General features: G+C 42.3%; 1 protein-coding gene across 11 annotated transcripts; it reads left to right on the top strand.

The window, feature by feature from the left end:
- Window positions 1-61: 61 nt before the first annotated feature.
- Window positions 62-26457, top strand: ORC2 (origin recognition complex subunit 2). 11 transcript variants are annotated; one of them, XM_083709358.1, is made up of 19 exons: window positions 95-131; window positions 2580-2755; window positions 2866-2988; window positions 3499-3605; window positions 4415-4552; window positions 6742-6828; window positions 8592-8684; window positions 11912-11943; window positions 13468-13528; window positions 16051-16235; window positions 17611-17709; window positions 19095-19204; window positions 20838-20970; window positions 21790-21886; window positions 23146-23292; window positions 23716-23887; window positions 24525-24586; window positions 25150-25268; window positions 25694-26457. In XM_083709358.1, the coding sequence occupies exons 4-19, from the start codon at window positions 3515-3517 to the stop codon at window positions 25775-25777; spliced, it is 1710 nt and encodes a 569-aa protein (XP_083565484.1). In that variant the 5' UTR covers window positions 95-131; window positions 2580-2755; window positions 2866-2988; window positions 3499-3514; the 3' UTR covers window positions 25778-26457. The 11 variants fall into 11 exon arrangements, with proteins under 11 accessions (XP_083565489.1, XP_083565481.1, XP_083565483.1 ...); XM_083709356.1 differs by having other exon boundaries at window positions 122-575; window positions 13471-13528; XM_083709360.1 differs by lacking the exon at window positions 95-131 and adding an exon at window positions 218-575.
- Window positions 26458-26978: the final 521 nt, after the last annotated feature.

Here is a 26978-nt window from a genome sequence, read left to right as displayed (position 1 = left end):
GGAAGGCGGCGGCCAGCCCGGCCTCGGCCTATCAGAACGGAGATGGGCGGGGCCGTTGTCCCGGCGGACGTCGCGGGAAGTAGAGCGCTAGTTCCGGCTGCGCGCGGGTGCGTTCTTCTTCATTCGCCTCCGTGAGTTTTAACGGGGGGCTCTGGGCGGGGCCAACGGTGGGTGGCGAGTCCCCGCATGCGTCGCGCGTTGGGCTCGGACACGTGGCTTCTGAGGGGGCAACAGAAAGCACGTGTGGAAAGGGGTTGGCGCGCTCTGCGTGTACTTTACCGGTGTACTTTACCTGAGAGTAAGCCCCGGCCCCTTTGAATTCGAACGAGCCTTGCTTCCGAGTAGAGTAGACCTGGGCAGAATGGCTCTGTGTATCTCAAAGGGAGGGCAGCCTCAGGTTCATGAGGACTAGTGTTTTGCTTTGCTTTGTTAAAGTCTCAGTGAGCCGGTGAAGGGTTTGTCTTTCCAAAATCGTCAGGTTGACCGGCGCGGGGGATGTAACAAGCGCATCTGAATTCAGCTGGCCTCGTGAATTGCCTCAGGACTGCAGCTTTTTAGTGGTTACATTATTTCCTGTGGGTTTATTTCACAGTATATTGGGTTTAAATATTTGTTGGGGGGTATACACGTTCAAGGTAATCGCAAACATGTCTGCTGGGAAACAAATCCTGCGGAGTTAAAGGTAAGGGGACCCCTGACCATTATGTCCAGTCGTGACCGACTCTGGGGTTGCAGTGCTTATCTCGCTTTTTTGGCCAAGGAAGCCGGTGTTCAGCTTCCGGGTCATGTGGCCAACATGACTAAGCCGCTTCTGGCGAACCAGAGCAGCGCATGGAAACACCGTTTACCATCCCGCCGGAGCGGTACCTATTTATCTACTTGGACCTTGACGTGCTTTCGAACTGCTAGGTTGGCAGGAGCTCGGACCGAGCAACAGGAGCTTATCCGGTCGCAGGTATTTGAACTGCCAACCTTCTGATCGGCAAGTCCTAGGCTCTGTGGTTTAACCTACAGTGCCACCTGCATCCATCCTGTGGAGTTAAGTGACCCTTAATTTCTGGTGTTAATAACTCCCGCCATTCTTGTTTAAGTAGAATAACTCCTAGAGGTCAGCGGTATTTACTAGCGCCGTGGTCTAAACCACTCAGCCTCTTGGGCTTGCCGATTAGAAGATCGGCGGTTCAAATCCCTGCGACTGGGAGAGCTCCAGTTGCTCTGTCCCAGCTCCAGCCAACCTAGCAGTTGGAAAGCTGCGGGAATGTAAATGGCATTTCTGTGCACTTTGGTTTCCATCATGGTGTTCCATTGCGCCCCCCAGAAGCGGTTTAGCCATGCTGGCCACATGACCCAGAAAGCTGTCTGTGGACAAACAGCGGCTCCCTCGGCCTGAAAGCGAAATGAGTGGGCAACCCCATAGTCACCTTTGACTGGACTTAACCGTCCAGGGGTCATTTACCTTTACATTTTACCTTTACTCCCAGTCCAGGTAGATGTGCCTACAGTACATAGGATTGTAGCCTTGAGCTGCATGAATCAGGTTGCGAGGGTCATGGCTGTTAGTCTTAGAACAAGAATCCAGGCACTTGTGTCCTAACACCGGCTATGTCAGGCTGCAATCTTAACCCCACTTACCTGGGGAATGTAGGATTTATTTTCGAGTAGACATGGCTAGGATTACACTGAACATGATAGTTCATACACAAAGGACTCCTGCTGGTGCAATGCTGCTCTTCTCCCCTTACACCAACACCTTCACATTGGTTGCAGGGTGGTGGTCAGGAGAAATCCCAGAACAGCACAGGGGGAAGAGGAGAGTTTGGTAAACTGAGGTATGCTGTTGCCATAACACTACACCACACTGGAGAGCCAGTGTGGTGTAGTGGTTAAGAGCAGTAGACTTGTAATCTGGGGAACCGGGTTCGCGTCTCCGCTCCTCCACATGCAGCTGCTGGGTGACCTTGGGCCAGTCACACTTCTTTGAAGTCTCTCAGCCCCACCCACCTCACAGAGTGTTTGTTGTGGGGGAGGAAGGGAAAGGAGAATGTTAGCCGCTTTGAGACTCCTTCGGGTAGTGATAAAGTGGGATATCAAATCCAAACTCCTCCTCTTCTTTTATGTTGAATTCTTCCCAGAATTCTAATGGCAGACTTATTTTAGGAACAGTTCATTCTTGGTTGGTGCTTCTGATTGGTTGCAAAGTGTAGTTTAACTGTGCACTGTTCGTTTCTGCAGTACTTTACTGATCTTCACCTTCTCAATTTTGTGAACGTTTGTGTGGTAATCTACATCCCACTTTGAAACTTGAGTCCTCAAAGTGACCAACAACACTTATAAAATGCAACAGATTCACCGAGAAGCTCATGTTCAAAAATGAAACAACCAGAAAAGGCACACTAGGCATTAAATGCTCCTTCCTAAAGGGTGGTTTCTATAAGTTGGCTCTTTGAGAGTCAGGGAGAGAACAATCCTACTGGAGGAGGCCCTAAATTTGCCTTTGCCTGCCTCCTTCACTCTTTTCTTTCCTGTCGAAGAGCAACTGGTGTCCCTGATGTTTTCTTTGCTTGCCTCTCATTCCACAGGGTGGTTAGCATCAGTTGGTCCTGTGCTGGGCCAGCTGGCCAGGGAGGAGGGGAGATTGAGGACTTTAAAATCACCAACAGATCTGTGCAAGAAGAAAGTGGTTGGAAAACTCAGATAAAACAAAGCAGAGGCATTATGTAAAAAATTACATACTTGGATTCCTTATCCATAGGTTGCAAGTTGTTGTTTTTAAATTGCTTTTTAAATGTTGAGGAATTTCAGTAGGGTGCCATATCTACCCTTCTGATCATTTTAAGGTGTTTCTGGCTCTTCCTTTCATTTCAGATTAAAGAAAATGCTGTGCGGAACTTAGACAATGTAGGCTCATCCACTTAAGCTGGCTGACCGTGTGGAAGTGTATTCTCTCCAATCCTTTTCATGCTGATATGTAAGGTTGTTTTTATCTCTGTAAGTACATTTGAGTAAAATTCATTTTGAAGGTTGGATTTTGTGTGTTTTGAGGTGTGAAATCTTTATTTTGCTTTGCTTAACAATGGGGGTTCAGTCCAAAATTGAAGATGGCTGCCAACATGGTGGTGCTAAATCCTAAGAAATTCTAGCAGGGACTTCATTGGGGAGATGATCCAATACCTTGTTTAAATACTTCTTGTATAAATGGGTCAGTGCATCTGGCTGTTAACCAGAAAGTTGCTGGTTCGAGTTTGTCTACCTAGGACAGTTATGGGCAGGATTCCTGCTTTGCAGTGGGTTGGACTAGGCGACCATCACAGTCTCTTCCAACTCTACAATTCTATGATTCTCTGAAAGTAGAAAGGATTATTATTATTGCTACTAATCTTTCTATGCTTCTGCTTGTATACCATGCATTTCAGGCTTGGTTACATCTCCTGTTGGTAATAAGGATAGTTTAATTGTACTTGTGCCTGAATAGGAACATGATGCATACTTTGTTTTTAGTTGTAGGCTTCTTGCTATGAGTAACCCGAAGTTAAAGAAAAGCAATGTGATAGAGGTCAAGTTTGTGGCAGATGAGGATGTCCTAAAGCACATCTCTGAAGATACAGGTATGAATTGCTTGTTAGTGCAAGGACAACTAATTTACATGATTATAAAATAGGGTACTACATTTCTCAGCTGGGTTTTTAAAAAAAGTAATTAGAAACTCTGGATATCTTTAAATGCCTTTAAAGTTAAAGTTGCCTTTAAAGTTTAAAAAGGAGAATGTCAGGTGCTTTTACAGATTTTCTTTTGAGTGTGTGCCATAATGGAAACCCAGGTTTTTCTAAGAGACAAAAACTCTTATCCATCATCTTGTTTCTTGAAGAAGGTGACTATTCTTTGTACATTTCCCCCCGCCACCAATTATGATCTGCTTATAGATCAGGACAGACCTTGTATTCACATTCAGAAATCTTAGGATTGCAAGTTAATAATGTCAGAACTGCAATGGTATTACTATCACTAGGCCTTTGTATGCTTATCCACAATAAGCAGACGGACTAGTTTTGGTGCCTTGCCTTCAGTTGAATCCTTGCAATCTTTTGCGGAGTAATTGCTTTTGGTTGCCTTTTCTCAATAAAAACTGGCTAAGGGATTTAGTTTGCTAGAATATGTTGCTCCCTTAATATTTTGGTAAGAAGGTGTTCTCCTCAGTCTGAGTTGAATGAACTCTAAATGGAAATAAATATATGTTACATGCAAAGAGTCTAAGGATGTAGTGCTTAACACTTACTAGAATACAGTGGCTGTTATTTCTGAGGAAACATACATAGGATTGTGTTGTAAGTGTGTATGCAGAGAAAGATTTGGCAGAAGCAGGAGAACAGCTGTTTCTGGTTTGTTTGATATTAAAGCCTTACTGCTGCTCTTCCAGGTCATAAGGTTCGAAGGAACAAAGCTGCACATACGCTTGATGCAAAAAGATGGGTGAAGAAAACAGACGATACCTCAGATATTGAGTCTCAGGAAACTTTTAAAGAACAGGACTATGTTTCTGTCCTAGGCATCCAAGGTACAGTATTGAGAAAAGGATAACACTTTGAAAAACTTTCCCCAGCTATTAGCCTTGTGAATGTTGGCTAGGAAATGGCTGTGTTCAGTATTGATATCAATACAGTGTTATGTGGGTTGACCCACCCATTTTCACTGTAAATAATGTTTGCTCATTTAACAACATGCAAGTCCTTTGCTGTTTGGCAGATAACACTGATCAACAACAAATTTGTTGTCTGCGTTTTTTCAGCTGATTTAGGACAAATCTGATGCGCTGAATCCAAAAATCACATTGGTTTTGCTCAATCAGGTTAAGCTTTTGAGCTATGGGCTGGCCACATGTCATTTTTTTACGTTTTTGTTCACATGTACGCTTGTGTGGAGCATTTTAGAAGAAGTTGGTGGGGGTAAAATGCCATGTCGAATAATTGTTTTGATTGGAAGTGATTACTTTAATGACAAGAAGTATTCAGGTCCGATAGTTCTGGATGATTATGTCGAAAAGGGATCAGTTTGAAGTCATAAAACCTCGGAATCTTCCATAAATTGGTGTGGCAAAGCTTAAAGTTGGGGGATCAAAACCCCTGGCTCACTTGAGTACACTGAAGGAGAACTATGAAGAGGTGAAGTATGTGCTGGAGAAAATTGGTTATGATCAGCATAAGTGGTTAATTTGTGTTGACCTGAAGATGGTGAACTTTTTGTTGGGACAACAGTCTGGCTTCACCAAGTACCCATGTTTTCTGTGCATGTGGGATAGTGGGGACCGTGCTCAGCATTACACGAAGGACTGGCCTGTGCGGGAAGAATTGGTGCCTTGCAGAAAAAGGAACGTCATCAACGACCCTCTGGTGGACAGAGACAGAACACTTTTCCCACCGCTGCACATCAAGCTCGGCTTAATCAAGCAGTTCACCAAGGCTCTGGACAAGGATGGTGACTGCTTCACTTACTTGTGCCAGGCTTTTCCAGGATTGACCATGGAGAAGTTGAAAGCTGGCATCTTTGACGGACCTCAGATCCGTCAGCTCATCAGAGATCCAGAGTTTGGAAACTCAATGAACGAAGTGGAACTGGAAACGTGGAAGGCATTTGTTCTGGTAGTGAAGAACTTTCTTGGCAACAATAAGGCCAGAAACTACGCAAAACTTGTCAACAACATGCTGACTGCTTTCAGAAACCTGGGCTGCAACATGAGCATCAAGATGCACTACCTATTTTCACATATGGACCGGTTTCCTGAGAACCTGGGTTCAATGAGTGATGAGCAGGGGGAGAGATTCCATCAGGACATGAAAGAGATGGAGACCAGGTATTAGGGTCGCTGGGACGCAGTCATGATGGCTGACTACTGTTGGACTCTGAAGAGAGACCTCCCTGCCGCTGAGCATTCCAGGAGTTCCAAGAAACGGAAGTTCAAGTCCTGAAGTTTGAAAAATGGTGAAGCAGCATGCAATTTACGTGTACTTACCTTTATCAATAGGGACGCGGGTGGCGCTGTGGGTAAAAGCCTCAGCGCCTAGGGCTTGTCGATCGAAAGGTCGGCGGTTCGAATCCCCACGGCGGGGTGCGCTCCCATTGCTCGGTCCCAGCGCCTGCCAACCTAGCAGTTCGAAAGCACCCTCGGGTGCAAGTAGATAAATAGGGACCGCTTTCTAGCGGGAAGGTAAAACGGCGTTTCCGTGTGCAGCTCTGGCTCGCCAGAGCAGCGATGTCACGCTGGCCACGTGACCCGGAAGTGTCTTCGGACAGCGTTGGCCCCTGGCCTCTTGAGTGAGATGGGCGCACAACCCCAGAGTCTGGCAAGACTGGCCCGTACGGGCAGGGGTACCTTTACCTTTACCTTTTTACCTTTATCAATGCCCACCATTCAGTTTACAGTAATCAATGTTTCTATCAGGTAATCAATATATATTGTTGGAAAAACATTTTTTTCTCTTAAAAACATATTTAGGATGATATGTGTTGTCAAAAATCAGCTGATAATGCCACAAAAATGTAATCGATTTTGTCACAAGATCTGATTTTTTTCAAATCAACATAGCACAAAAACCTGACCTGATGGAGAGAAACGGATGCCATTTCCTAATTCAGCAGTGCACAAATACCTAAATCAGTTGTAGAAATCTAGACAACATCCAAAAATTAAAAAATTGTTGCCCAGTGTAATTGCTTCTGAGGGTTTTTGTTTGTTTGGGTGTGTTTTAGGCTCTTTGAAAAATGGCTCCAGTGCAGGTGGTGGGGATGTCTTTCCATTCCAAACTCCAAAGCGCTCTAACAAGATGGCAGAAATGGGTATGGACTGTTTTGTTAAGCAAATTAACTCTTTGATCCTATTCTTGGGAATGAAACTGAAGGAATAAAGCTGTTCGAACATTCAGTTACAGAATGCTTACTTTCTGTAATTGTTCTTATGGTTAAGCCCTTTAAAATGGGTTTTTCTCTGTAACTATTATTACTGTATACATGCTGCTTTTCAGAACCTTTAGTAAAATTGAAATTTATTGTTTGTTTAACTCTGTTCCGATTCCTTGATTTTCTTCCTCAACTAATTGCCTCACCACACTACCCAAAGCAGTGAGTTGGCTGGACCAGTAAGTGACCTGGTTCACACTAATAATAATAATAATAATAATAATAATAATAATAATAATAATAATAATTTATTATTTATACCCCGCCCATCTGGCTGAGCCTCCCCAGCCACTCTGGGCAGCTTCCATAGAAACTAAAAATACAGTAAAAATACACTTAATACACTTAATGCTAAACCATGGTTTGCTTAGCCTAACTGTGGCTTGTCTGAATGAACCCAGCCCAGCAGGCTAACCATGTGCAGGTATGGTTTGTTGTTGGCTTATGAGCTCGTTGGCTTGTTTTTAACTGTTGTTTGATACTATCTCCAAACCAAATAGACTTTCTTAACCATAGTTTATTTTAACTCTTCCCCCCAAGCTTGACAGGCTACAAAGGCTCAAGGCAAGAGCAGTTGGAAAACAAACCAAGCTTGGGAGCAACAAATTACGGCTTGTGTTGCCAGCTGTAAGATAACAAATTTATTTGTATGGCTGGCTAAGCCAAATATTGACATAGCAAGACCCTGCAAACCTGGGCTGCTTTGTTGCTGTGAAGTCCTTTTGAATTTGTGTTAAACCAACCCATAGTTTGATCTAATGCAAGCATAGGCAAACTTGGCCCTCCAGATGTTTTGGGACCACAACTCCCATCATCCCTATCTAACAGGACCAGTGGTCAGGGATGATGGGAATTGTAGTCTGAAAAAAGATCTGGAGGGCCGAGCTTGCCTATGCCTGATCTAATGCATCATCTGAATCAGATCTGATGGTTGAACTCTCTCCTTGCCACAAGCCATGGTTTGGCGTAGTGTGTCATGTGAACCAGGCCAGCTGGTAACCATGGGCAAAGCAAACCATAGCTGGGTGTTATATGCGAACATGGCCAGTAAACTACATAGGGTATAGAGCTGTTTTTGTGAGGCAGCCACAGAGCAGATTAATTTAGCTGTTTTACTTCCCTCCTCACCTCACAGCCTTTTTCTTTTGCATAACAATCTGTTTCTAAACCTGAGAGAGTTTTAAAAAGTGTTTGTGTAACAGCATGGTATTTGTTTCAGTTCAAATGTTTACAAGAGAAAAATCCTATTTGGTCCATGCAAGTCTTGGTGCCTCTGAAGCAGTTGCAACATTATTGTTTTTAAAATGCTGGTGGTCACACTCTTGTGGTAATACCGCCTTTCATCCGAGGATCACAGGGCATTTGTATCATATTGCTTGTATTACCTTTGTACCAATATTTTGGTCTCACCTTTAACACTGTAATAAATAATGACTAATAAGCAGTTTATTTCTTTAACCTCATGTTTCAACAATGGCCTACACTAGCCTTCCCCAATGTAGCGCCCTCCATGTTTCGAACTGTAGCTCCCATCAGCCCCAGTTCAAAACATCTGGAGGGCACTAGGTTGGGGAAAGTGTTTTAAATTGTATTAATATGTTGTGCGCATGCTTCTTTAATCTGGCGTTTTCCTTTGTTCAAAGCCTCTGAGCTAGCTCAGACAGCAGGTAGCAATGTAAAACATGAGAAGCTGAAGGATCCTGAAAAGGAAGCAAGCACTCCTCAAAGCAGCAAGAGTAAGTTCCATTTAAGTAATAAACTAAATTATCAAATGCTTTAGAATCATAGAATCATAGAGTTGGAAGAGACCACAAGGGCCATCGAGTCCAACCCCCTGCCAAGCAGGAAACACCATCAGAGCACTCCTGACATATGGTTGTCAAGCCTCTGCTTAAAGACCTCCAAAGAAGGAGACTCCACCACACTCCTTGGCAGCAAATTCCACTGTTGAACAGCTCTTACTGTCAGGAAGTTCTTCCTAATGTTTAGGTGGTACGAGCTGTGTTTATAAAAGCTGCTTTTAAAAGGTTTTGCTTTGGGGAGAATTCATGTGTAGCTTTTACACTTGCTACCGTATTGTTTGCTCTATAGGACACACTTTTCCCCCTCCAAAAAATTAAGGGGAAATGTGTGTGCATCCTATGGCGCGAATGCAGGCTCCTTGCGCTGCACTCCGAAGGCTTCGGGTTCCTTTAGCTGAAGCTGGGAGAGCAAGAGGTTGCGCGGGGCTAAAGAGGAAGCCAAAACAGCGAGCGGGATCCATTCCGCTCGCTGTCTTGGCTTGTGCCATAGCCGTGCGCAACCCCTGCAGCAGGGAGAGGTTGCGCGCAGCCTGTATGCTGCTCTTTGGGGCTGGGGGGGGGGGGAATTAAGATTTTTTTTCTTGATTTCCCCCTCTAAAAACTAGGGTGCGCCCTATGGTCCGGTGCGCCCTATGGAGCGAAAAATACGGTATTTCCTTTGTGGGTTATATTTTGTAGTCTCTAGGATTAACACAATGGTTCTTAGCTAGGGAAGGAGAATTAGAGTATGAATGTCTTGACAATAAAGGCAGATGAATATGTGCTCTTGATTAACGTGAGCCTTAATCTGACAAGCTAGATTCCTGATTTTTGCTAAATATTTAACACACTTTTTACCTTTTCATCATAGCCATCTATGTGCCAAGACAGCTAGTTATTTGAAATGAAAGGTGGATTTTGGAATCCTGTATGTGTAGCTTTCTACTATACTTAATGATTAACAAATTTGTTTTACTGCTTAAACAAAAGACCTGTAAGTGGTTTACAAATGACAATCTAAAATTTAAGATAGCGATAAAATCAGGCATTAAGAACAAGTTACATATAAAAAATTATACCTAAATCACATTCTTTTTTTGAGAATAATTTTTTATTAACCGACCAATCACATCAAATCAAACCAAATTACATAAATTCCAAATTACACAGCTGAATTTTAAATTTTTGTTGGGGGTACCCATATTTCAAGTTCCGAAGGGGATCCAACTTCTTGCTTCTTGCTGCTGTTTTAATGTCCACAAATCTAACCATATGATGTTCACAGTACTATCCAGTCCTTTCTTATTGTTTTTCCACATCTCTTGTTGTTATTTTCATATATTTTTCCTTTCTCTTTGTGACCTCTGATATTCTCCACAAGCTGGTTAAAACAGTTTGTAATCCTGCGTGGATATTATTATTTTTTATCCAGTAGCCATATCCAGACGTTTTCCATATAACTTCACTTCCATACATCAAAACAGTCTTAGTGTCATTAATCTTTACCAATCTGTCTCCTTTCTCAAACCTCTGAGGAGCTTCACCAGGAATGAAGTCTGAAAACAAGTCCGTTCCTCCTCCCGGCTATAAATCCTTTGGCAAGATGGCGACTCTGAATTAATTGCTGCGCCATTCCAAAAGCTCTTATTGCTTCTCAATCTCCATAAAGCATACTTTTGGTTAAAGTTTATCTCCACACAGACCTTAATCATCCTGCTTGGGTCAGTTAAGCCGATGGTTCTAATGAGGAGGGGTTCTTTGTAAATCACATAGAAGGAAAGTAAAAAAGGTTCCATGCAAGTTAGCATGCAAGTTTCCACTAATAGGATGCGTTTTGCTATGCAGATTATAGGGATTTCACTCCTATTCTAGCACACTTTTTTGCAGGATCATAATCTGCCACCGTTTCTGTGACTGCATTACTGTATCATTCAGTGACTGTTAAGCAAATGGCTTAGATAAACTACCTGGCAGTGATTTCAAGAAAGCCAGTTTGGCTCTACAGTTTTCTTGGCTTGCAGTTTCTTGTCAGCTACTCATACACAATCAAAAATCTTATTTGTACGTTGAGTCCCAGTGTAAAAATATGCTGGTACTTGGGGATCATGTGTTATCTGAGAAGAGAATTTAGTTAAGATGCAATAAGCATTTGGGGAATACGAAATAGTTTATTTAGGAGAGACTTGGGAAGTGGAGAAGCCTTTGCAGAAAACTCCCAGTGCTAGGCATTGAATTAAAGAGATACAAAATACAGTGGTGCCTCGCAAGACGAAATTAATTCGTTCCGCAAGTTTTTTCGTCTTGCGAGTTTTTCGTCTTGCGAAGCACGGTTTCCCATAGGAATGCATTGAAAATCAATCAATGCATTCCTATGGAAACCGCCTTCAGACCAGGTCCGGGGACAGTCTGTCCCCCGACCTCTTCTGAAGGCTGGGGGGGGGGGACAAGGGCTTTTCTTCCCACCCCCAGCATTTAAAAAAAACCCGGGACAGCAGAGGACTTCTCCGCTGTCCGGGGCGATTTTAAAGCCCCCGGGAAGGCAGACGGGGGGGAGCAAAGACTTTCGCCCCCTGCCAGCCTTCAGAAGAGGTCCAGGACCTCTTCTGAAGGCCGGCGGGGGGCGAAAGTCTTTGCTCCCCCCCGTCTGCCTTCAAAAGCTGTCCGGGATAGCGGGAAGCGCTTCCCTGCTATCCCGGACCGCTTTTAAAATGCTGGCGGTGGGGAGCAAAGCCTTTCGGCCCCCGCCGGCCTTCCTGGACCTCTTCTGAAGGCCGGGGGGGGGAAGGCTTTGCTCCCCACCACCAGCATTTAAAAGAGGTCCCCGGAGATTTCCCTATGGGCTTTCTTCTTGCGAAGCAAGCCCATAGGGAAATTCGTCTTGCGAAGCAACTCGCAAACGGAAAACCCTTTCGTCTTGCGGGTTTTCCGTCTTGCGAGGCATTCGTCTTGCGGGGCACCACTGTAGTCAATATAATTTAGTTCATCCTTTTTACATGGGAAGGCACTGTATGAATTTTTCACCTGCATTAATTCTGCATAGAGATGAGGGCATTGTCCAAAGTTCAACATTATTTGCAATCTAAAGTATTTTCTGGTATGAGCATCTGAAGATGTTTAGTTAAGGAAGTACAAAAGAGCTAATGTTTCTTGGTAATTTGTGACAGTCTTTGTTTAATTTCCAGAGTATTCTGCTTCAAGCAAAGGCAAGGTGGAGGTGAGTGGCAATTTTTGGTGGTTAAAAACATCAGTCATTGATGGAGAATGGCCTTTCTCCATTATGTTTAGAATCTCCAAGTGTTGTCTTCAGTAGTTTGGCCAAATACAGGACTATCTGAGGCGGCTCTGAACATTTGTAATCCAGTACAATTCTTTAATATACATGCAGCAACATGCAGTGTTGTTTCCTTTGACTGATCCTAATCTGGTATTAGGTAAAACTGTACTGCTTAGCTATGTGTTTTTTGTTAAGTTTTATCCAGCAGTGGTATTCAGCTGTCAATGGTATAGGAGGGAAGACATTTTCAGGGATTTCCCCTCCCTTAAATGTGACTAGGAGAGCTCTCAAACCCCCGGAACAGATTTAAGGGGTGGGGCTGCAGCAGGAAGGGATATAGCTGAAAATTGCTTCACTCCCCATTCTGCTGATTGAACCTAACTGTCAGCTGAGTGGTATATAAACATTTTAGCTGGATTGTACTGTTGACATCTGGCAGAAGAATGGGCTTGCCCTTCATACTAGTTGAGAACTGAGTAGCTGGAGGTTTTAGGGGAAATAGCATAAATGGCCACCTACATGGATTTTTCATGACCCAACTTCTCAAGTGTTAAGATCAGCATGTACTCTCTGGCCTGTTGCTAGAAGAACATGCTGGCTTGGCAGGTATCACAAACAGATCCACCTTGGTAACAGCACTGCTGTATCCCTGAATGGATCTGACAAGTTCCCCCTCTACCCTTTTAAAAATCAGTATTGACCACTTTTTTTTAGTTCTAGAAGACATTTTATTATTGATTATGTTTATTTTTACTGATTGTGTGACTGTTACATTTTAATTTAATCATATATATTCTTCAAATTGTTGTGTAATCTGCTTTGAAAAGTTGGGTTTAAGTAACTTGAAAATATAGCTTATGGATGAAAGAGCAACTCGTGGCTTCCTGGGTATGAAGTAACTTTGAGAATAGATTGAGGGCCTTCTCGGTAGTGGCGCCCTCCCTGTGGAACACCCTCCCTTCAGACGTGAAGGAAATAAGTAGCTATCCTATCTTTAAAAGACATCTGAAGGCAACCCTGTTTAGGGAAGTTTTTAATATTTAATGCTGTATTGTTTTTAACATTCGATTGGGAGCCGCCCAGAATGGCTGGGGAAAGTCAGCCAGATGGGCGGGGTATAAAAAAAAAAAAGACTGCTTCATGCGGTCCTAGTGTTCTGCAAATATCCATAAGACATTTCCAGGTCTATTTCAAATATGAGTTCAGTCTTAATGTATTGATCTGAAATTGGTACATGATAGCTGTAAATCTGTAGGTTTGGAAGAAACTAATCTAGACTGTCCCAGAAATAGAAACAAGTACAACCTGGGTTCTTAACTGACTTTGCTTGGTCTCTAGGTCTAATAATGAGATTCTAGAGCTAGATTCTGCAGGTTATGTTCAGTTTTTGTGTTTAAGGTTTTCTAAACCACCTAAACAGATGAGATTTTATTTAGAAGATACTTCATATGCTTGCTTTATTAGCAGAGTAAAAAGAATGAATTCATGTCAAAAACACCCTACAGACTCAGGAAAAGAATTACGGGTAAGCATTTGCATTAAATTCCAGCTAATATAGTTCAGTGGTGTTTTATAAGATGAGATTTCATTCTTGTGCTCTGCCTCTTCAGTTGTGACATTAGAGTATAACAGTTTCCAGAGGAGTAGCTGTATTGCAGCAACTAATCTTGTAGCATGTTAGAGTTGAATAAAACTATCATCGTATAAGCTTTCGGGATGGTATTCACCTAAGGAGCTGAATCAGCAGTAGCCCCTCCTCTCCTCCCCCTGCTCAACCCCTGAAATTGACCTGTGGGGGTTAGGGGAACCTCAAGAGCAGGTTCGGAGGAGGATGGGGCAAATGGTTTTGCCTGGCAAGATGAAACGCTTGCTCAAACAGAATGTTCGTCATAGTGTAATGTTGAATTCCATCATTTTTTTTTTGCTCTCTCCCTTGTGCTTTAGTATTCAACTAACTAAGAGGGACATGGGTGGTGCTGTGGGTTAAACCACAAAGCCTAGGACTTGCCGATCAGAAGGTCGGCGGTTCGAATCCCCACAACGTGGTGAGCTCCCGTTGCTCGGTCCCTGCTCATGCCAACCTAGCAGTTCGAAAGCACGTCAAAGTGCAAGTAGATAAATAGGTACCGCTCTGGTGGTAAGGTAAACGGTGTTTCCGTGCGCTGCTCTGGTTCGCCAGAAGCAGCTTAGTCATGCTGGCCACATGACCTGGAAGCTGTAAGCCGGCTCCCTTGGCCAATAAAGTGAGATGAGCGCCGCAACCCCAGAGTCGGCCACGACTGGACCTAATGGTCAGGGGTCCCTTTACCTTTACCTTTAAGGTTCACTCAAACTAGATCTATTGAAATTAATGGACCTAACTTAAATGTGTTCATTAATTTCTGTGGGTCTGCTGTGAGTAAAATTTAGTTGAATAACACCCAATATGTGGGAAAGCAGTATCCTAAAGAAGGTACCACTTTGTGTGAGGTTTTATGTTTCATACCTCAGGTGCACTGTTAACCCTCACTGGCTCTATTGTATAGATTACCAGTGAGGTTTATTGATACAGTGTACTTGAATTAGCACATCAAAACTTGAAGGAAATGTATGGACCTTCCTTCCATCTGTGTGCTTCAGTGACACACAGAGAGATTTAGCCAAATACCAATTCCGAAAGCTGTTGCCCAGATTGTAGGGAGATCTGGATGAAACCTTTCTTTAATGTAGTCTTAATTCTGTAGTGTCCACCCATTATTTTTAGACTGAAACTGCTTCAGTTCTGATGAGGGGTCCAAATACATTATGTCAGATTTTTGTGTTTTTTTTAAATCTGTGCAGTCATTTTTCCACATTGACATATACAAAGTGTGGTGTGCAGTAGATATTGTTCCCTGTATTTCCAGTGTTCAAAGTGCTACAAAGCACACCACTAAAATAACACCACCTCTGCGGAAGACAGAGGTTTTGACAGGTTCAGGGGAATCCAAGCTTTGCAGAAGTTCAGAAAAATTGTTGGTCAAAAAGCAAAGTAAAAAAATGGGGTCAACCCAAAGCAGACCAAATGATGAGAGAGAGTGTTTGGTGACCATTAAGTTCTGGCTGATCGGGAGCAGGGGAGGAAATGAAGTGCCTGGACTCCTGAACTCCACAGCAGCATTTCAGTTGTGTCCTTCAAGTCTACATGGATAATGAAAAATTAAAATAAAATATTTTGTTTTATTTTTGTTTGTGAAAAAGTCTACATGGATAATGGGAACCCTTGGGTTAGGCCAGGGGTAGGCAGCCTAAGGGACATGGGCCGGATGCGGCCCAATTGCATTCTCAATCCAGCCCGCGGACAGTCCGGGAATCAGCGTGTTTTTACATGAGTAGAATGTGTCCTTTTATTTAAAATGCATCTCTGGGTTATTTGTGGGGCATAGGAATTCATTTTCTCTCTCTTCCCCCCCCCCCCCCAAATATAGTCCGGCCCACCACATGGTCTGAGGGACAGTGGACTGGCCCACAGCTGAAAAAGGTTGCTGACCTCTGGGTTAGGCAGTGGCTTATTTTCTTGCCACATACTGTGTTCTTTACCCAGTTCCCCCCTACCTAGACTATGTTGAGATTCTGCTGTTATTTGAGAAGGTACCTTGGTTCTCGAACTTAATCCATTCTGGGAGTCCATTCGACTCCTGAAACCGTTCAAAAACCAAAGCACGGCTTCCGATTGGCTGCAGAAGTTTCCTGCGCTCAAGTGGAAGCCGCATCAGATGTTCAGCTTCTGAAAAACGTTCGCAAACCGGAACACTTACTTCCGGGCTTGCGGCATTCGGCAGCTGATTTGTTCGACAACTAAGCCGTTCGAGAACCAAGGTACCACTGTATGTGTGTGAGGTGAAGGGAGAACTCCATTTACTATCTGCAAGGAAACAGCTATGTGCTCTATGAATTACACACCACTTGTAAGTGGCTTTTTCCCCTATCCAGTATATGCAATTTAAAGTTGAAGTACAAAATTTCCAGTGTACAAGATGAGTTAGGAATGGAAACTCACAAGTCTCTTGCCCAATGTTTCCTTTTTAGCTTTAAACATGTGCTCTGATACTGAAAGTGATTATTCCACTTCATGCTCCGAAGAAGAGGAAGATGACAGCTGTAAAGAAACTACAGATTATGTTGTTGATCCAAAAATGTTGGCCAGACCCCAAACATCATCTTCTCCAGCTAACAAAGAAACGCCAGCTAAGAAGCTGAAGAGAGAAGTTCCCGTGAGTGTGGGTGCACTTCAGTTTGTTAATCACATTGGCTAGTGCCCATAGAAATAAGGACTTCTCAAAACATTTCTACTACCAGTCAAACATTGAATTAAATGCGGGCCTGTCTCTGACAGGAAACATTGCGGATGTGCTTAGTGGCAGTTTAATCCCAATTAGTTTTGAATCTTACAGGCTTAATTCTGCGGAAAGGCACATCATATGACTTTTGAAAGGTACACAGGAAATAATAATAAACAACAATAAATTTTTATTTATATCCCGCCCTCCCCAGCCGAAGCTGGGCTCAGGGCGGCTAACAACAATAAAATAATACAGCATTCTAAAATCATTTCATTATAAAATTAATTCAAATCAAGTTGATGGCAACCATTGGGCTAGAGTTCTGTGAGGTTTGCCAAAGGAGGGAGTCAGGCTGTGCCCTGGCCAAAGGCTTGGTGGAACAGCTCTGTCTTGCAGGCCCTGCGGAAAGATGTCAAGTCCTGCAGGGCCCTAGTCTCTTGTGGCAGAGTGTTCCACCAGATCAGAGCCTTTCTGCCTATTTCCTTGGGCTTGTCAAGGCAGGAGATGCTGTCCCAGATTTACATATAAAGACCCCTAAGTGTGATATATGAGGTTTTATACAGCTTGGGACCTGCACCGTCCAAGGAGCGCATTCTCCCATACAGGCCTGCATGTTGTGTTGAGATCAGGGATGCAGGCTCTCCTGATGGTCCCATATTTCATTGGAGCTTATGCTGTACCCTGAATTAGGGCTTTCTTGGGGGGAGGGGTGCCATAATTATAGCATTCCTTCCCCTCTGAAATATGGTGAACACTAACTCATGTATATTAGGTACCTGCTGAAGACACATGATGGACATTAATTTTTGAGCCCATTGTTTTAGTATTCTGTAATTTATAGTGATTTGAACGGGTTGATACAGATTTTTATTGTTTTGTTTTGTTTAAAGAATCCTCTGGAATTGCATATGACAATGAAGACAATGTGACTCTTTATTTAAATTTAAGTCCCTCTGTGTGCAATGGAATTTATTCACAGGTAGGGGTTTCTAGGATTGCAGCCTAACAGCACAGTGCTATTGCATGTCTACTTGGAAGCCTTAACTGAGTGTCTTGCATTTACTCCCAAGTAAGTTTGCATAGGATTCTATCCTTAGTCTATGATGAACTTTGTTGTATACTTTTTGCCCTATTATATAAGGCAACGTCTTGACTAAGGGATATTGATGGTGAGGTAGTAATGCATGAAATAACATGTGCGTTTAGAAATTTTCCTTTTCTTCTCAATTTGCTGCTATCCCTTTTCCCTTTCCCCTTCCCCTTCTACTGAAGCAGTTTCCCACTGTGTGTTTCTCTCTTCCCGCAGAGTAATTTGGTGGAAGAGTATTTTGAAGCACATAGCAATTCCAAGGTTTTAACTTCTGACCGAACACTTCAGAAGCTACAGAAAGAGAAAATGGATCAGGTACAGTATGTGCTATGAGGGACTATTTGTATTTTCTTTTGAGGTCTTTGTTCAGAGAAACTTCTAGCAACGGTCTCTGTGCTTGTTCTTGAATGGACCCAGTGGTTAGTTCATTGATTGGTTGGTTGGTTTATTTTACCTTACTGGTAGTAGCACAGTTTGAGTTGTAATGCTGAAAACAGTGAGAAATACCGTATTTTTTTGCTCTATAAGACTCACTTTTTCCCACCTAAAAAGTAAGAGGAAATGTGTGTGCGTCTTATGGAGCGAAAGCAGGCTGCGCAGCTATCCCAGAAGCCAGAACAGCAAGAGGGATTGCTGCTTTCACTGCGCAGCTATCCCTCTTGCTGTTCTGGCTTCTGAGATTCAGAATATATTTTTTCTTTTTTTCCTCCTCCAAAAACTAGGTGCGTCTTGTGGTCTGGTGCGTCTTATAGAGCGAAAAATACGGTGTACTTTGCAGTGAAAAGGGCTTGGTTAAGCTAGAAGAGGGGTGTGGAACTTCTGGCCTGCAGGCCATTCTTGCCTCGCCACCTTGTCCCACAAGGGCATTTCCCACAAACCATGCCCACCTGCCAATCAGCTTGCATCGCTGTTGATGTCAGCTGGTGGGCAGGACCTTTTTGGAAAGCCCATCCAGCCATCCCACATTGATCCCATCCACCCCCAAAAAGGATCAGCATGGGGAAGGCTTTCCAGCTTGCTTTCGTTGCATGTGCAGCAAAAGCAAGCAGACCTGGGTTTTTTCTTCATCGCTTTGTAATGGAGCAGTCCCTGCCAAAGCCAATGACTGCTTTAGAAATCAGCTCTGACCAGTGTTTGAAACTTCCATTGTTCTTGGCGCATTTTGCAACAGAGAATTTCATTAGCGCAAGCAGTTTCTGAGCTCTGGGCGCAGTACCGCACCTAAGATTTCAGATTAAAACTGCAGTGTGGAAGGAAAGGAGGACCTTTTTCTGCCTCCCCACTTCCAGCTACTCTCTGAATACTAGAGAAGAGACCCTCTTAAGAATACTAGGGGGGTAGGCAGGGGAAGGACTAGATCGTGTGAAAAATGAATATAATATTTTAGCTGCAGTTTGTTCATTTTCAGCTTTGCATTCTTGTTAGTAAAAAAAGTGTGCCTAGACATTCCGTTGTTGTGTCCATAACTTAACTTTAAGGTGCCATTTAGCTTCTAGCCTTCATATCTCAGTTTCTAACACTGGCTCTAGCAGATACTGCTCCATCATGCAATGCTGAAGAAACAGGCACTTCTTTCCCTGCTGAGACAGAAAAGTGGGGCCTGGCTGTTTCTCCCACCCTGTTTCAATTAGAAATGTATTGCTTCATGTCTTTCAGCCCTGCACCTATTCTAATGGCTTATTTTTCCCTTCCTGGTCTAGGAGTCCCTGCAAAACATCTTGAATAAAGTACCTGTTGCTTTTGCTTCTGAATGTGAGGCATTAACCAAACAACATGAAGCTCTCTTTTACAAATGGATGTTGCAACTGCAGTAAGTATCTGGTGGGCTTCTGTAAGAACATGCAATATACAATGTTCTCTTGAAACAAATTGAAGCTGTAATTAAGCCTAATTGTTTCTTAGGCTCGGAAATAGTTTCCATTGAATAAAACCACATTCACTTCCCATGGTGCAGTTAATGTATTTTCTGGAGTTGAGGTCTTTATAAAAGGAACCTCATGTGGATGATGTTTGAGGGATGGAAATGCTTTCAACCAAGTTTCTTAAACAGATAGGAAACTATCTCATATAAAGCAGTCACAAATCTTCTGGGTAATAGCTATTGGTTTTCTATAACAGAAAAGTACATGGGATTTAAATAGATCCTAGATTGTAAAGGTCTATTAGCTAATTGTCATAGCCACTTTCCAGATTGAATATATGGGAGAGAAGTGCAGATTGGGTGCTGTTCACAGTATGGCTGCACTTATTTCCATTCCACTGAAGACACTGCAAGTTGACATCAGGAAAATAAACAGGCAATAGGCATAGATGCTGCTTTTAGCATTTATGATGCAGAACTGAAGCCAAATGAGGAAGTGTAGGGCCCTTATTACATTTCTGTTCTCCAAATTGCTCATTGCTCTCCTCACCACCACCATTTTATCTTAACAACAACCCTGAGAGGTTGGTTTGTCCTAGTGAACTTAATGGGATATGTATCTGCATCTCTCCGGTGTAACACTGTAACCTCCACGTCACATCAACTCTCAATGTTTATCTCTTGCAGGTTAAAAAAAAGTAGGCCCGTACTGTACAGTAGTTTTGTTACATACAGTGGTACCTCGTGTTACGGACGGGATCCGTTCTAGAGGCCCGTCCGTAACGTGAAATGCCTGTAACTTGAAGCGTTGTGTCTGCACAGGCACGTGGCGTGATTTGATGCTTATGCGCAGGCATGAAGCACAATTTAGCGCTTCTGCGCAGGCGTGAGTAGCGAAACCCGGAAGTAACCCATTCTGGTACTTCTTGGTTTCTGCGGGACGTAACGTGAAAAGGCTCAACATGAAGCAGTCGCAACACGAGGTATGACTGTACAGTGGTACCTTGGGTTACATACGCTTCAGGGTACATACGCTTCAGGTTACAGACTCCGCCAACCCAGAAATATTACCTCAGGTTAAGAACTTTGCTTCAGGATGAGAACAGAAATTGTGCAGCAACGGCGCAGTGGCAGCAGGAGGCCCCATTAGCTAAAGTGGTGCTTCAGGTTAAGAACAGTTTCAGGTTAAGAACGGACCTCCGGAACGAATTAAGTTCTTAACCCGAGGTACCACTGTACTCTGCTTCAGAATTGGAATTGTCTCTGTTCCCTCTTCCTCTGTTGCTTTGCAAGTAGGCAGCAAATAAACATGACAGTGGGAATCTCATCTTTCCACTGAGCATTTAGTTTTGCTTTTCAGGGCTGGAAAAGGATCGGAGATTTCTTCAAAGATGCTAAATTTAAACAAACTTCAATTGTTGTTATTATTTGGGAATGAAGATGGAATAAGTGTTTACAAAGAAAAAACAAATACAGTTCTAACTGTCAGAATAACAAAAAGTAAAATACGGTTCTCGATAATAACACTTTCAATAGGCTATGCGCTATATTGTAAATTTCAGAGATGTTTTCTTTCTTGCAGCCTAGGATTCAACATTGTGCTATATGGATTAGGTTCAAAGAAAGCTCTGTTGGAGAATTTTCGCATTTCTCTCCTTCAAGATTCTGTCCATATTGTTGTGAATGGGTTCTTCCCCAGCATCACCGTGAAATCGGTAAGAAAAAAAGAGACATATATGCATGCATGCATTCAGAGAAGTAAACAAAAGCTTCAATACAAACTGCATGGTTTATTAATAGGTTACCGTTATTTAGAACACAGCTCAAATAAAGTTGGTTCATCTCTTAATTCTAGCAGACAGAGGCTCCAGTACATAAAGGCAGTCCATGGTTTTGGTTTGCTTTGACTTCCTATATGGGTCTTCTTTGCAAATGCTGTTTATATGAAAGGGCAAGTTGCACTGGTTGGAACGTAGAAAAAACCTGCCTAATGTGTGACTTGACATCTTTCCGCAGGGCCTGCAAGACAGAGCTGTTCCACCTGGCCTTTGGTCAGGGCGCAGCCTGACTCCCTCCTTTGGCAATCTTTACAAGACTTTAGTTTATGGTTGCCATTAATTTTGATTTTAATTCATTTTTATAATGTTTTATAATGTTGTACTGTTTTAGTGTTGTTAGCCGCCCTGAGCCCGGCTTCGGCTGGGGAGGGCGGGATATAAATAAAATTTTTATTATTATTATTATTATTATTATTATTATTATTATTATTATTATTAAGTTTATACTTAAGAAACCTGCAAACTGCTAAGGATTGTTTCAGGTATTGTGAAGTTTGTATATGGAAGGCTCTTCTGTGTATTGTATGTGTGGATGTTTTCACTACATGTTGCTTTCCGTATAGGAATTCTGTGAAATAGTCTTAATATTGAGACAGCTATTTTTAACTTGAGTTAAGCTCTCTTTGAAAAACCATGCTTAAAAAACAACAACACAGTTCCAAAGGAAAATGGTGACCTGCTGTTTTTCTGTGCCAGATTCTTAATTCCATAACAGAGGAGGTACTGGATCACATGGGCACTTTTCGCAGCCCCCAGGATCAGCTGGACTTGATTGCGAAAAGATTTAAAGAAGGTAATACAGATGGGCCAATATATTAGACGTTCGGAGTCTTCCTAAGTTAAAAAAAAAAAAAGATTGGATGAAACTAATGTTTTGGTTTACTCATATATTTATTGCCTGTTCAAATACAGTGATTATAAAGGTGCTTATTCTGGCAATTCATCTAGGATGCAATACCAATTTGTAAAACATGGGACTTGCTCCAGTTATTGCTGTGGGTCTACACATTATACAGTAGCTGAGATTGATAACTAGGCATTAGTTTCAACTAAACAGTTGTGCAGTTCAGTCCCACCTTGATAGGGCAACAGTATTTTATGCAATTATCAGCACAGATCTAGACTTCTAGATTTGAATGGGGATGTTGCTCAGTGATCAAATGAAATGAGTGGAGTTTTTTTTTAATAAGAAGTTTTATTGATTTTCAGTGAATAAACACAATTAAAAAGAGTTTTCCCCATCCCAATTTTGTTTTTTAAAAAAACTAGCTTGGAAGCTAACTAGTTGTGGAAATGCATTACAGTACTTGCAAAAGGATAGCAGAATTTGGGGGCGGTGTGCGTTATTGGGTTGTTGTTTTTATTTTTATTATATATACAGTGGTACCTCGGGTTACATACGTTTCAGGTTACAGATGCTTCAGGTTACAGACTCCGCTAACCCAGAATATTACCTTGGGTTAAGAACTTTGCTTCAGGATGAGAACAGAAATCGTGCTCCGGCGGCACAGGAGGCCCCATTAGCTAAAGTGGTGCTTCAGGTTAAGAACAATTTCAGGTTAAGAACGGACCTCCAGAATGAATTAATTAGTTAACCCGAGGTACTTAGAAGTACTAAAAGGAGGAATAGAAGGTTGGAGCAAACACGTTAATCCAACATTTTGCCAGATGATCTCATCATCCCCCTGAGGGTTTTTTTTTTAAAAGAAAAATTCTTCACATTCAGTTCATTTCCCAGTCTCTGTGGTACTGAATCTAAAAAAATGCAAGTGATGAGAGAAGTTTTTAAAACAAAATTTTGGGTGGGAATCTGGATTACAAAATATTGTAGCATGGGTTAAAATGGAATTCTTTTATTCAGAATACATGTTTGCATTACTAGCCATGAATCTTGGATTCCTGGACACATAAATATAGGTTGTTTTTACCTGAATGACTGGTCCTGTGATTTTTAGAGGTGATGAACAGCCACAGAAAGCTTGTCAGCATTTGGCTGCAGCTAGGTGACTTGACACCCTGTTTTTAACCCTTGCACTTCTTCTCATTTGCCAGATCCTTCGCTGGAGCTCTACCTGCTCATCCACAACTTGGACAGTCCAACATTGAGAGGAGACAAAAACCAACAAATCCTAGCACAATTGTCATCTCTTTCTAATATCTACCTCATAGCATCTATTGATCATATTAATGCACCACTCAGTGAGTTTTTAGGCCTTTCAGCCCTCTAGCTTGAAAAATCCATCTTAGTCAGTGGGAACATCTGTTTGGTACATATGTAATGCATTCTGTGGCCATATTTAGATGCATTTCTTAACCATGGTTTCGTATTATAGCTGAACAAACCAGGTATTAGCATTACGTACCCAGGTGTTAGTCATTAATAGTTATGAAGTCCACATGGCATCTTAGACCAATTGAGTTTGTAGTGTTGGGCACACTGGTGTTCCAACTTGAACTGTTTGCAGGAAGGGTGGGGAACCGCCAGCCTCTCCTCCTTGTTCCCACTGTGTTTTCCCACACAGAGCCCGAGATTTGGGGAGCATCCTCCCACCCCTCTCAAAAATCTCCACATAGAGTGGAGTTACATAATTTTTACTTTTTCTTTCTTTTCTGCTCTTGTAGTGTGGGATCAAGCAAAGCAAAGCATGTATAATTGGTTGTGGTATGAAACGACCACTTACAGTCCTTATGTAGAAGAAACATCCTTTGAGAACTCCCTCTTGATACAGCAATCCGGGTCTTTGGCTTTGAGCTCTCTCACTCATGTTCTGCGCAGTCTCACTCCTAATGCAAGGTAAGAACTCTGCTGTGATGTTCAAGTGTTGGGGACCTTCAGCTGCGACCAGGGGGCTAATTCTTGGGTACTGGGGCTGATTTTTCATATTACAAATAGGGAAACAAGACCTGAATGCTATTTTCCTAGTGCCTTGAGTTCATGTTGCCTAATATTTGCTAGAAACACAGCAGTGGGAGACTCCAGATCTTTCCCTGCTATATTGTAGAATCTACAGTGTAGATCATGACTAATATAGCCCTACAGATTATCTTCATTTTCCCTTTTGTTTTCTCACAGAAGGATTATGCTGTATCAACAGAAATGATGTTTTCCACACAAAATAATTAGTATAGCTGATGGGAGATTAAAAAAAAAAAGGTTTTCCTCAGAAGGAAGTCTGTAGTTGGGAATAAATGTGGATTTTCAGCAAGGGTGTAAAGGCAGGGGCAGTAAACGCTTTGGTACACAACAGAGGGACCTGTTCCAGTTCTGGGTGGAATCACAGCAGAAAGTACAAAGCCAAGAACAGAAATAGGATGTTAAAAGTGGTTGCATGCACAATTAAGCCCTTTTTATTTTCAAAACATGTTCCCTCCCATATTGTAAGTTATGTTTCTAGTCTTGTTTAAAGATACTTACTTCTTTTACTTATCAGGGGGATTTTCAGACTTTTGGCAGAATATCAGTTGGAAAATAAGGATAACACCTCATACCCAGGTAACTCAACAGACACGAATTCTTCTTTCTGGAGGTCCAACTAGGGTAGCACTAGGACATGAGCTTTAGCCTAAGTCATGGATTCTGAGCACGATGCCTATATAAATGTGATAAAACTTCTGTTTTATGTGAGTATCAATTGGTACTACTGGACATGTGGACACTTGCTGCAGCAATTCATTTGAGTGGGTGAGATTGTAAGCTCTTCCAATTGTCATGAAACTGGCCGCTGAAATGTAGCGTTGCTTTGAACTGAATGAGAGGACCAGACTAGGGACTGAAGCCTTGATTTCAGTGCTATCTCAGGTAGGAAAAGATCCAGAAAGGAAAAGTTTTGAGGAAATCAACCCCTTCCCCCATTTTTCAAATTGAAATTTTGAGGGAACACAAGGGTGGGGGGGATATTTCTAGTGCATGGCTTTCTCAACGAAAAATATTCATACTACCTTTTGAATAAAACTTCCTTCAAGCGTCATACAGATCTTGTTAGCAACATAGATCTTCATTTGAGCAAGACCTCGCTTTTAATGCTAGGCGTTCCATTGCTTCTTTTCCCCTGCTAGGACTTTCCTTCCAAGATTTCTACCAGCAATGTCGGGAAGCTTTCCTGGTCAATAGTGACCTAACTCTCAGGGCTCAGCTCACAGAATTCAGGGATCACAAGCTCATTAGGACTAAGAGGGTGAGTGAAGCTGCTATAGACATGCTAATGTGATTATTTGTTTAACAATGCCTATGCTGCAGAAAAATCAGAGTGGATGATTCTTGGTACAGGGTGAATTACAATAGAACTACAATTAAATATTTGTGGTGTATATTAATAGACAGAAGTATAACATGAGTGTTCATGGTATTGAAGCAAGCCAAAGGTTGCTTATACTATTGTGAAAGTTGCCATCCAAAATGTGGAAGCAGTCTTCTACAAATTTCTGGTAGGACATTGGATCGTGCCTTTTGAGGAGCAAATGTGCTTTAGTTTGTTCTAGTCACGTAACGTAACTTGAGAGGGCAAATCCCTGTCAGTGCATGACTGCTAGTTGGATTGAACAAAAATGCTTTGTTATTCTTATGCCTCGGAACTAATCGAAATAGTGTGCTTGTTTTCAGGGTGCTGATGGAGTTGAATATTTATTAATTCCTGTGGACGCTGGGACCTTGACTGACTTTTTACAGAAAGATAATGACGTTTGAAGGCTCTGAAATGTGCAATAGGAATTGCTCTCAAGAGCTGCTGGAATACTGCCTACAGTGTAGTCAGTTTTCAGATCTCAGGAGTTTTTATCTGCCTGTAATAATTGAGTAAAGCATTGTTTGTGCAAAGCCAACTTTTAGATATATCTAAAACTGCTTAGGTTTTCCACTTTGGATGACGATTTCCTCCTTTGTATTCCATTACAAAGAAAACGTGACATGGGAATGTGCCTTTCTGCTCATGAAGTAACTTGTGCTTGAAAAATACACATTGTTGGCTGTTAGCAGCTTAAGTTTTTCAACAATGAATGAGTATGTCATATTTACAGACTACCTTATTGGTTTTCTAATATGTGCCGTGTGAGATTGAGAGGTGCCTGTACTTTGGCAAAGCAAAATACAAACACCAGAGACCCAGGTTATTTTGGACAAGTTTGTTGTCGTTTTAGCCTTCATTGGTATACAAGCCATTGTAAAGTTAAGAATAAGCTGGCACCGGTCTCTGCAATGTAAAGAAAATGGCAGCTATGCTGATTTTTCAAACCCACTTTCTTAATGATAACGTCAGAAGTAATGAGAGATATTATTTGGGGTTTTTTAAAAAATAATCTGAATAAAAATATGTAGTTGTGCAATAGTGTTTTTTTTTTGTATGATTCTAAATAAAATAGTTTCTGGTCCTGGCGAAGACTTGTATTTGAAAAACATCAACTGAAATGGCAGAAGAGGTGCTGTTGAGCAGGTGGAGTGATCAAATGTCCCTTCTTGTGCCAGGTAGTGGGGTGGTGGTGGTGTCACTACATTCATGCAGCCCTTGTGTGAGCTGGCAGAAGTGCTGCTGTAGAGCCAGTGGAAGATCCTGAAATGGGGCAGGATTTGTTAGGCCCCGAGCACTTTCCAGTTCCGACATATGATAATGTAGGGGGGGCCCAATCAAGGCAGAATTCATCATCCCCCTACTGCTGCATAAAGCCCATACCATCAACAGCTGGAGTTTGGACTGATCCCTTACTCAGAAGTTCAAATCCCACTAAATTCAATGGAGCTTATTCCAAAATAAATGTTCATGGGATTGCAGCCTAAATTATATATTGCTGGTTCTGACATCAAAGTGATCAACCCCTGACAGTTCAATGACCATTAGACCATTGAAAGTTTGTTTGAAAAAGTTCTGAGATGTGCATCTTCATGTACTGCATAA

This window comes from Podarcis gaigeae (assembly GCF_964106915.1).
Source record: "Podarcis gaigeae genome assembly, chromosome: 1".
In the NCBI taxonomy this organism is placed as follows: Eukaryota; Metazoa; Chordata; class Lepidosauria; order Squamata; family Lacertidae; genus Podarcis; species Podarcis gaigeae.
This window is presented reverse-complemented; position numbering and strand designations above follow the sequence as displayed.